Here is a 12276-nt window from a genome sequence, read left to right as displayed (position 1 = left end):
TGCTCCCAATTAATGCCTTAGTGAATAGCATTTGCTAACCTTTCAAGTTTAATCTGAGATTCATGTGTGATGTGTCAAGTCACCAGATGTGATTAACAAGACATGTTCTCTCTGTTACATAATGTAAATGACATGGATTATTTTATACTCTGTTAGTTTTAGTAGACAGCTGGTATCAGTCTTCCTTCTTTCCACTGCTGTATCCTGCCAAAGAGAAAGGCCAGTCTGACATATTTCTCTCTCTTGATCTTACATACATTATACATTACATCTGTCTTCCACACTGTTTAAGCAAGAGAAAGACTATACTGGCTTCTCAGTGCTGAAATACACATGGAGGGAAGCCAAACCGACAGAATCCGCCCAAACTGTTTGTACCGCAGGGATTTAGGGGCTTCATTTCACAAACCTTTTGACTATTTTACACTCCCCTGCTCTTGCTATCTGCACTCATTAAGTTAAAATACCGAGTGTCGCCCCAAAGCGAAATGCTCCCTCCCTAAAACACCCTCCCTGCGGTCTTTAATTGAACACGTACTTCCCACTCCTTTTAAGATCTGATGATTTTACAATAACTCTCAGAAGATGTCTTCAGACTGTAAATAGTACGTACGCATGCTGTTTTGTTTTATTTTTTAGTTAAAAATACATCATTTACCAGGGTCGATCCTCCCTATACCCAAAGTACGCAAGCTGCGTAGGGCCCCGGAAAAACACCAGGGGGCCCCCTTGATCTCAGAGATGATTTAATTTTCATTTTGATTTTGAATTTGGCCAGCGGTTATGAAAACATGAATGTTCATCTCTTTTAATAATCAAATCATATAAAGTGAATGTCATACAGTGTCTTGCTCGAGACAAAAAAAAAAAAAGAGTTGAAATAGTAGCGAGCCGAGGAAGAGACACCGTTTCTCAAGCACTTTCCGTGAGTGCGATTCGAGATGGAGCGAACACGGACAAAGGCTTTTCATTCATTCATAACTAGGATTTTTGTCTTGCTTTCCAGTAAAAAATTCTTATTTTTTCTCAACCCTTTTGCTGTGATGAAAACTCTTTACCTAATTTGGTGTTCTCTTATTATGCCATATTATCACCAAAAGTTGGATTCAACCTTTTTTTTTTGCATGTTTTCTTTCAATTAGCACAGGTTTTGTCTAATATCTAATTGTCATACGATTCAAATTTCATATTAAGAAATTCTTTTAACCCATAAAGCAAATTATGCACCCTTCAAACTGGTTTTCTTTAAAATACAAATCTTGTATTTGATTAAACACTTTGATACATTTTTTCAGAAATCAAGACTTCATATCTCATGTCTTTTGGCTTTTCTCTTGAATCTTTAGATATTTGCACTGGAAAAGCAGGTGGCTATCATAGTGGTATTTATATTTCACTTTATCTGTATTTCCCCATTGATTCCCAAGCATTCACACTGCATTCATACAGTATATGTGAACACAACGAGCTCAAGGGAGGCAAGAGAAGAAAAATGTTAGAAATAAAAACTGGCACATACTACAAAACAAGCAATTCAAATTGGTTAGTTTCAGTTGATTAATCATTTGTTTCCATGCATTCCTGGAAAACAAGTCAGTCCAACGATTATTTATTTTTCTCAAAGAGCCTAAAAATCATAGCTCATTTAGAAATAAAAGTCTAAGCCTGAAACCTATTATCGAAAGTCATTCCATCCAAAATATTAGCAAATCAATTCTAAAAGCCAAAGAAAGGAAAGGAAAGGAAAAGGGAAGGAAAAACAAAATTCCCATTTCAAAGCAGTTCACCTGCTGTGCTGATCCAGGCTGCAGATTAGCACGCTGTGGTCTGAACCGGATGATAGCCATCGCAGGATCTCTGAGTGCTAAAACATACATTTGAACGATAAAACAATATATATACATGTATAGAGATCACACTACTCATGCATGTTGGAAGGAGTGGGATCTGACCTCAGTCATCCGTTGGAGAAACTGGAATGTCTGATCCTCAACAGATCTGACTTTGGCCTTCAGAGATCTGCTGGTTGTTTCTAACAGGATGAATTAATTATACGGCCACTTTCCATGAACAGGGTACAAAACTCAAGTATACATTCTTGAAACTAGTTGGACATACTGTTCAAAATTTATATTCTTTTATGCTTGCCAAAGATACATTTACTTAATTAAAAAATACAGTAAAACCAGTAATATTAATATATAATTTAAAATGACTGTTTTCTGTTTGAATATATTTTTCGATGCAATTTATTCCTGTGATGCAAACCTGAATTTTCAGCATCATTACGCCAGTCTTCAGTGTCACGTGATCCTTCAGAAATCATACTTATATTTTGATTTGCTGCACATATTTGCCAAGAATTTGTAATTAATAGAAATTGCAATAGAACAACATTTATTTGAAATTTAAATATTTTGTAACAAATGATAAATACCTTTTGATCAGTTTAATGCAACCTGAATAAATGTATTAATTTCGTTAAAAAATATATAATATAACATACAAAATATATAATATAATATAAAAATGACAGGGAAATCATGCGATAACAGTATTGGTAAAAAAAGAAAGTAAAATATCTAAACTAACTTTGTGTTTCAGTAATTAGTCATTTAGTACAATTTTGTCAAAATATCACATTATAATGACATTGCTATACTATTTTAATTGTTGGATGTAGTCAAGATGGCACATGCTAAAATGACCTACTTTTCATACTAACCTATTTAATAGTGTTGGCGACGAAAACATAGTATTTGTGTCTCTCAAAAATTCTTTAAAAAATCCAGAAATAACAAAGTTTTAGTGGAAAGTTCCTACTTGTTTTTATGGACTGAGGGACTGTTAAGAAGTAGGTCAGCACTGTGTTAAACAGTTCAAAAACAAGCGTGACAATGTGTGAGTAGGTATTTTCCGTACAAGACATCCAGTTCCCTTGCAGAAAAGGATACAGATTTGTCTGTGATTTGCTGGAAGAATGTCTCTCATTGGCACGGAGATTGCATTATGGATGTCAGATCTAACGTTATAAGCTCCGCCTGTTCACATACAGAAATTACACTCCAGGGATGGTGGGCTTTTGTAGAAATGACCAGAGTGGGTCACGCCAGAGGCGATATTTGAAACCGAAAGCAGTGATTATCATGGTCCTCAGCACCCACATGCTGATGCAGTTAGGCCTTTAGGAGGGCTCACGGGTGGGGGCAGCGCGGTCTCAGGCCGACCCCGGCAGCTGGTGCTAGTCCTCGCCAGGCCTGGTTCTTCTGATGTGCAGACATTTGGCTGCCTGCGTCACATGTGAGCGAGAGAACGACTGCCGTGATTAAGGGACACGTGGATGGAAGAAATGGGTTTCCAGGGTCCAGTATCATGCTTAGACCAGCTGTCCATCCAGTGATATCTAGTAGGACTTTAGAGGCCTTTATTTGAGTCTTAACAGTAGAACAGGTCTGTTAAATTCTTGGCCTGATGCCCCTGTTTGAATTTACAGGCCCCTCTCTATGGTCTCAGGATAGACCAAACATGCCAACTACCTGTTTTATCTTCACGGTAACATACACATGTAATATGTATGCAGGTTATTATGTGGGGTATGAAGATTTTCTGAATACATCAGTTCTAATTGCTAAAATTCATGGGACCTATCTCTTTTGGAACGAATGATTAGGGAACCATAGCTGTCTCACCTCATTCCAGGGTAATAGTCCTGCATGGAACACAAGGATGATCTACTACATTTTCTAAAATGTGACAAATACATGTATACGAGTATACTGAACATACTATACAGTACATGTAAAACAGCAGGCTTGACTTGTCCATGTAACAAACGAAGCAGAAAAAATATCAGCTTTGATTTTACCATATTTAACATTCTTTTAACTTATATCTACACAACTAACTGTAAAATAACAGAACAATTGAATTGGATCTTTAAATGTTTTCTTAATTTATTTACAGGAACCCTCAGAACGAACTGATTTACTAGAAATAATTAGACTTTCAAATGCTACCCATAGAGAGAATTGTTTAGGACAGTGGTTCTCAAACCTGTACTGGAGTACCCCCAGCCCTGAACATTTTGTATGTCTCCCTCATCTATCACACCTGATTCAACTCATCAGCTCATTAGTGGAGACTGCAAAACCTGAAGTGGGTGTGTCAGATTTAGGGAGACATACAAAATGTGCAGTGCTGGGGGTACTTCATGGAGAGGTTAGAGAACCACTAGTTTAGGATGAACCAATTTAGTAGAATGAATCAGACTTTCCAATGTTAATTATGAAAAGAGAGAAGCACTTAGAACAAACCAATACACCAGAATGAATTGGACTTTCCAGCGCTACATTGGAAAGAAAACTAATAAGGTTGTTTGTTTGTTTACGTCTGCTCGTTTAGAAGAGAAGTTGCTTGCACAAGTTTACAGTGTACAGTGGCTCTTGGTTGCGTCACTCACACCAATAATCATTGGAAAAAGTAGATTGTTTCTGGAAAGGCTACACTGTTTTGAAAGCAATTGAGGTACTTTTCAGCTATTGAAAATGTAGGTAAATTAGTAATGATAGAATTGTTAGTTAGTTGTTTCCCAACACTGAGCGGATGTAGGAATAAATCATCTATACTACTATTACTTCACTTCACAAAAAGAGCAACCTGTGTCTACATCTAACTGAAATCCTACACAATGTTTTGGCAGGGTGAAATCTATGTTCTCTGTCTATAAATACTGTGTGTGGTATGTGGATTATTAGGCAAAAATATCTTAAATATCTTACCTGTTACCATAAGAGAATTAATCATGGTAAAAATGAGAAAAAAACTGCACAATGTAAGCAAAGTCACGACTTAAGGCTCAACTTTCTTATTTACATTTTTCAAAGTATACATCAGAAATTGTGTGAATATATGCAAGTTGTTATTAACTTGTCATGTTATTTTCTTATCATTAGTATATTCCACCAATTTTGACTTATTGGTCTGATGCCACCCTTGCTTCGCCCATAATGTGGTCCAAAGCTTTTGCTTTTGAAAGACATCTACTCTAATGAACCTGTTGGTGATGCCAATATTATGTGTTTACTGCCTCCTAGTGGTTGAGAGTGGAACTTGACAGTTATTTTCTGCTTGCAGGGTGGATGCTCAGGGTTTTCATGTGGTGGATGTGACTGCAGTGGTGTTAAAGGGGCGAAGGTGAGTATGTTTTCCTCTGATTGCTCCTTTATAATGATTGTTTCTGTCAGACACCTTCACTTACAGTAACTCACTTCTAAAAGTCATTTATTGATATATAATCCTTAGAAAAGAAGAGGGTGGATAAGAAAATGACTTGGGGGGGGGCACTGTAGGACGCACTGTAGGACGCACTGTAAACACCCACATGTGCCATATTACAGTTTGTATGTTTTTCCTTATGTCAGAGCACTAATCTTACATAGAAGGATCTGTTGCGCCATCTAGTGGTGCGGTTATGTTAACAGCATGCACTCTGTCCTATAAGATCATCAGTGAATGTGTATGGGGGATGCATATGGTATTTACTATGTGAAAAATGCTTCTTTATGAAGAAAAGATGGAGAGCACTCATTTCTTTTTAGTCATCATCTTTTGTTCATCCTTATTAGGGTGAGGTTGGGCTCCCTGGTTTGATGGGCCTCATGGGATTTCCTGGATTACCAGGGCCTGAGGGCCCCCCAGGGCTAATGGGACCAAAGGTAAAGTACTATACTGATTTTGAAGCCATTTTAAAAGACAATTATCTCTCCAAAATGTCCCTTTTTGAGAGTGCGTGTGTCCTACATACTAGTGCAGTAATGAAAATCGCCATAATGTAAACGACCTCACCTCACACAGTATGTGTGGAACCGCCTATTTTTTTTAGAAGCACACATTAGTCCAGCTAAGTACAAAACATTACCCAAAGGAGTGACTTAGTAAGCTAAAATGAACTAACAATGAACAATACTTATTTTGTACATTTGTAAACAAAAGTGTTAAGTTTAGCATATAATATATCTTTAACATATGACAAGTTGTATAAATGCCATGAAACTCTACATGACACAGACTGAGAGGTCATTTATGCAAACTGATGATATTCAAAGTGTTAAACTACTTGGCTCAAGCTGGTTGGTTCATGTTACATATGCAACCAATTAGCTTACTGCTTTACATTTAAATAGCTGGTTAGCTTTCACTAGAGCAGTTCGCAGTGCGCTATAAGAGTTCCACTGAAACCCTCCATCTTCCCCAGCTCCACATGTATAGATCTGCTACGAGTTATTATATATGCTACTTGTGCAGCAGCAGTATTGGCTACTCTCAGCACCGTATTGGCAGCAAGTTCCAGTACTTGCTTTGCAGCAGCAGCACCATGCAGCACTGCTCCGGGTGTGTGTTCACGGTGTGTGTGTGTTCACTGCTGTGTGTGTGCACGTTGGATGGTTTAAATTCAGAGCATGAATTCCGAGTATGGGTCACCATACTTGGTCGTATGTCACTTTACTTCACACTTCACTATAATCTACAACTACAGCAATAACCAACAGCAGCAGCCAGGGGAGTGCAACAGGCCCCGTGCCTGAGGGTAGCAACCATTTTACAAATGGTGACAAACACTTTGCTGTTATAGCTATAAACCTATATTTATATATAGTTATAACAGCAAGGTGACAAAAAAGTAAAGACCTTAGTTAGCAAAAGCAAACATGAATTGCAGTGTTCTTTCAATATGTTTTTCTGTGTTCCTCCAGGGAGATTCAGGGGAGACAGGAGCTCAAGGACTTAAAGGAAACAGAGTAAGTGTCCATAATAATCATGCAAAATAAATATCTTATGTTATAATATAGTCATATTCTAAAAGGCAGCTAAATAAAAAATGAATTAATTTTACATAATAACAACACTATAACACTGTATATACAATTAACTTTTACAGCATTATTTATCATAGAGATTTTTCTTCTTGTAGGGCAAATCCGGTGTGGCTGGTTTCCCAGGACGTCCAGGTATTCCAGTAAGTTGAACTTCTTTTCAAAGAAAATGGATTATCATTAATACATTTTAGGAAAAACATAAACTTTCTGCATCTCTATATGCTTCTGCTATTGCTTTGATTTTCTGCAGGGTCTTCCAGGTCTAGAAGGTGCACCAGGACCTCAAGGAATCCCAGGCTGCAATGGAACAAAGGTACCCCATGTTTGTTATTTTTATGCATTCTTTTAAAACTTAAAATGCAAAGTGAGCCTATTGGGATGAGCCACTACTTTAACAGTCTTAAATTATTCAGAATATCCTGAGTGGGATTAAGGCCCCGTTTAGTGCGTTTTCATTTTAAAAGGCGTTTTAAAATGAAAACGATCTTCATCTACATTGGCGTTTTTAGTGCAATTCAGAAACGATCTCCGTCTACACTACACAACCTAAAGCATATGTCACATAACCATTCATGCAGGTATAACCATAGGTATGTATAGGTAGATTCCCTATTATTTAGATGGGGGACGGGTCTGTGTGCTTGGAGTGGTTGAATGGGGGAATCTACCTAACATATCTATGGGTACAATAATAAGCATGATGTTATTGTTTACACGGTCATCAAGGATACGCAGAGAGAATGTGGGCAGCCACGGCATCGTTTTCAAAAGTCTCCGTTTTGGTCCGTTTATGATGCCCAGGAGGGGACGTCTTCGGTTCACTTAGTTTTGTCATTGCCACGACATATTAAGTCGTGGGAACATGATATTATGTCATGGCCACGAGATATTAATTCGAGGGAACGTCATATTAACTTGTGGGAATGGGATATTATGTTGTGGCCTCGAGATGTTATGTTGAGGCAACAACGTCCATTTCTCGTGGCCACGACTTCTTATGTTGAGGGAACGACATATTGTTCTCGTGGCCACAAGTTTAATGCATAAACAAACCTACGTGACCATAGCAAACCGGGATTATCAGAGATGGATTCATTAATATTTTATTTTGAATTAAGAAATTATTACATGAATATTTCTTATTATAGAAATATATTACATAATTAAATTATATTGACCATAGGCTACCGGACTGTAGGCAATGGCACGCGATGTACACAACATTTGAATTAAGTTTATCATAAATAGGCTACATATTACATAAAGTAGCCTACATATCATTTTTTATCCATCCCACAGTCTTGATAGCTGTGTGTGTCCATTACCTGATCGTCTTTTTCCGTAATATTTGTATATTATCATTAGCTATTATTATTATCCCCCTGGTCGAAACAAAATGACAAAAAGCATCCCCTCTGTAAAACCATCATCCCCCCCTTACAATCCCTTTTGGATTATTCATTTTGTGTGTATTATGCAAAACTTATCATCCACATGAAATGTTAAAATTCTCTACTTATGATCATTTTATGAACTAAATAATGACGATTGGCCAATTAGAACTTGCAGAAGCGATTAGAAGCAGAAACGATTTCATAATTTTTTTGCGCAAAATGTTTCAAGCGCAACTTTTGAAGTTCTTTAAAAAGATGACAACAGAAGGTATGATTATTCCTTGAATAGAATTTAAAGACATTCTCCTGACATAATGTATGTGTGACTGTGAGGTACTGAGAGACGATAGGAGAGCTGACATGATCCAACTTTGAGAAAAAAATTAATACAAATACACGTCTTGAGAGTCTAAAAGCATTCACTGCGCGATGAAGCCCATTAGAATACAGTTAGAATACCCTTATAATTCCAGCAATGAAAAAAAAAAAATCCATGTATGAGCTTTTACGTTTTTATATTCATTGCACAAACAATGTTCTGTATATCAGCACATGTGCGCGAGGCCTCAAGCACAAAATTACTGTGCTATTAGTTTTATACAACAGTGAATAGCAACAGGGTGTTTCATTCCGTGAACGAATCAATTTTTGAACGAATCGAGTGAGCCAGTGATTCAACGGTCCATTCAGATGGACTCACTTGTTTCGTTTCTATTGAATCAGCCGTTATCAACAAATTGTTTGATATGAATGATTCAGTAAGTCATTTATTAAAACAGTTACTTGCTGCCACCTACTGGCAGTTTTATTGTCATATTTAGTTATGCATGACAGATATAAACCAGCCAAAAAGCACAAAAACACATTCAGTAAAATATTGTTTAATTATCAATATTTACCAAAATTCCTCTATTTCATGCCCCAGAAGAAGAAAAAAAACAAACTTATAAATAATAGTTCATTTAAATTTTTCATTAAATATAATTTTTTTTTAAAATGAGACCAATTTTGTAATCATTGTGTAAAATTAACCACAGTTTATCCCCCAACCAACCACACCATCCCCCCTGAAATGTTTTTACAATTCGACCACAGGGCGTAACCGTAGGAAAAGTTATGCGTTTTAAACGAAAATGCCCTAGTGTAAACGGGGCCTGAATATTGAGGATTTATTTTGTGTTTTGCAGGGTGAGCGTGGTTTTGGTGGGATTCCAGGTGTTCCAGGAGTGCAGGGACCATCGGTACGAGTAGTTTTATGTCATGTGTTACATTACGTGTTATAAGTCACTATCATGTTGTTAATCCAGTCCAACAAAAGATTCCCAATTTAACAAATATTTTTTTCTGAATCTTTCTCAGGGTATTCCAGGTTTGAATGGAGTAAAGGTACGGAGCAATTCTAACTTAGTTTTGCAATAAGTCATGAATGGCCATATGTTACAGTGATTTTACCATAAGTATGGGGTGTTCTTAAAGGGGCAATTCACCGTTGGCTTTTAATTACACTTGGCTGTCTATGAAGCAGAATTGCATGCTTTTTTAATATCTGGGTGTGGTAACATGGGAAAAGAGTACATGATCATTTACCTATACTACAATATAAATCTGGTTGAAAATTGGAAAACAGTACAATGAAAGCACAACATGACAAACGAAGAGTGTCTAAAACAACTGTAACCATGGTTAAATCAATATAACATACAGCCTTGAGTGCATAGTTGCTTTTAAAATGGTGATAATATGATAGAAGATATCACTGATGATGTAATATAATATAACTAATGAATAAACAGTTCTTACAAGTAGTATAGATCATAAGCTACTGACATGTGTTTTGAAAATGGTGTGGTGAAATTTTTGTGTGCTCACATTTTCCTCTCATAGGGAGATCCAGGTGGTGTTATTGGAATACCCATCCCTCAAAAAGGAGACAGGGGCTTGCCAGGACAACCTGGTTCACCAGTAAGGATTTTAATGCACCTCTGTGTTAATGTTGAACATATGCATCTACTAATTATATCTTCCTGTCTTGTCTGTCCTTTTATACGTTAACATGTTCCATTGTTTCCAAACTTTATCTTATTCTATTTTTTTTCTATTTTCTTTTTTAGGGGCCAAAAGGAAATCCTGGACAACAAGGGCCAATCGGCCCACTTGGACCAATGGGACCTCCTGTGAGTCTGAAGTTAAAATATCTAAAACAAATTGCAGCCTAAAGCACAACTAACCAACACTATTGAACTTGTTCCTGAATCTCACTCCATACAATTTTTCTTTCAAGGGAAGGTCTGGTGAACCTGGCCAAAAGGGAGAGCCGGTAACTGTTCCACTCATCTGAAATCTTTTGAATATTTGATAACATTTGAGTCTAGACTCAGTGAAATGAGTCTGTTTTAACTGTCCTTGTTGTAGGGTGACAAGCTGACGTTTGAGGGTGAGAAAGGACAAAAGGTGCGAAATCACAGGTTCAAAAAACATCTGACATTAGAACCTATAGTGACACTTGCATCATATGCTTCAGCCAGGCAAACGCAAAGTAATAAACTAGATCTGCCTAAGTACTTCCTGCTAATGAACATGACTGGAAGCTGACAAAGTGATACAAACAATAAGCATAAGCATCGAACTCTGTACCCAATTTGCACCCCCACCTGTTACATTACCAAAGCTGATTGGCATCTTTACAGGTTTAGCCTCACTAATTATCATAATCATGTCCTGTTTATTTTTACGTGTGTTTTAAGTGTTCAGATACGTGGGGGCTACACTTCTTTTATCTAAGTTACATTGTTCAGTGTTCCATGTGTCTTGCATACTTTCTAGGGTGAAAGAGGCTCTCAAGGAGAGAAAGGGGAAAGGGTAAGTGGCAGCACAAAATTGTGGACTCGAATACAAATATAACCATATTGTACAGAATCAATTCTATAATTATTATAATACTAGAAATTCTATTATAAATTTTATATATATATTAAAATATATTATAATATCATACAAATTTGTAATTACATAACAGCAACAATAATATTAATAATAATAATACACATATGTGTGTGTGCATGTCTGTAAAACAAAACCTTTGTATACATTTTCTACTTCCTGAGTTTGTCTAATCATACAATAGCTGCTTTGAAACGATAAGTATTGTGAAAAAGAGGGATAGCAAAAACAATTAATTTAGCCTTTGCCTCATTTCCAAGGGTTTTTGTGCACCACATCAACATGGAATGAAAGGTGAACCAGGACCACCAGGGCCAATCGTAAGTGACCTGTACAACAACACAAATATTTACTTATTAAATACTTTTAGCATAAATCAGTCAGCTTTAACTCTTACAATCAGTAGCGTCCAAATTTCATACACCGCTAGTGAAAATGTGCTTTTCTATTTTAATAAGAGTTTTTTTCCCCTTATTAATTATATTATCAGCAAAACAAGCTGAGTCAAAAGTTAATCTGAAGAAAATTGTAAAAGACTGAGATTGCTGTTGTATTTGCTTTGTCCCACTTTTGATTTAGACAGCAGCACTCAAGCTGCATGAACTCCACAAGTTTGCACAAAACCTGATGATCATCTTCATAGAGCATCTTGAACCTCTTTACAAAGAGCCACATTATCAATATCACTCATTTACTTTGTGAATAACTGTATTCATTTAAGCCATAAAGTGTCTTTTAGGCCTCACTGTACATCTTGTTTTGTATTAGTAATGATTGTTGACATACTATCTTATATAATGGTATTTTATATATTTTGTGAAATCTGAACTTCACTTTATGTTTTCAAAGGGGAAACCAGGGAAAGATGGACATAATGGAGAAAAGGTATGGTGATCTTGGACAGTGACTTTAGATCTCATCAGCAATGTGTTTTTGTTAAATTTGATTGTAGTTAGTCATACTCTCTTATTTCAAATACTTTAATCAGATTCTTTTTGAATCTTTTTGATTGTGATAGGGTGATCAGGGATTTCCTGGTACTCCTGGCTTTGATGGCTTTACGGTAT

The 12276-nt window shown here is 36.6% G+C and overlaps 1 protein-coding gene across 1 annotated transcript in view; it reads left to right on the top strand.

Annotated features, from left to right (window-relative positions):
* Positions 1-12276, top strand: part of LOC306876885 (uncharacterized protein) — a 60844-nt gene that overhangs the window by 22132 nt on the left and 26436 nt on the right. The window contains exons 2-16 of the mRNA XM_079428327.1: positions 5134-5193; positions 5625-5714; positions 6753-6797; positions 6971-7015; positions 7126-7188; positions 9457-9510; positions 9629-9655; positions 10154-10231; positions 10381-10443; positions 10551-10586; positions 10682-10720; positions 11093-11128; positions 11470-11529; positions 12059-12094; positions 12228-12272. Of these exons, the coding sequence (XP_079284453.1) occupies positions 5134-5193; positions 5625-5714; positions 6753-6797; positions 6971-7015; positions 7126-7188; positions 9457-9510; positions 9629-9655; positions 10154-10231; positions 10381-10443; positions 10551-10586; positions 10682-10720; positions 11093-11128; positions 11470-11529; positions 12059-12094; positions 12228-12272 (777 nt within the window). The remainder of the gene's footprint in view (positions 1-5133; positions 5194-5624; positions 5715-6752; positions 6798-6970; positions 7016-7125; positions 7189-9456; positions 9511-9628; positions 9656-10153; positions 10232-10380; positions 10444-10550; positions 10587-10681; positions 10721-11092; positions 11129-11469; positions 11530-12058; positions 12095-12227; positions 12273-12276) is intronic.

The sequence above is a fragment of the Barbus barbus genome (genome assembly GCF_936440315.1).
Source record: "Barbus barbus genome assembly, chromosome: 11".
Lineage (NCBI taxonomy): Eukaryota > Metazoa > Chordata > Actinopteri > Cypriniformes > Cyprinidae > Barbus > Barbus barbus.
The sequence above is the reverse complement of the archived record's forward strand: the minus strand, read 5'-3'. Positions and strand labels throughout refer to the sequence as shown.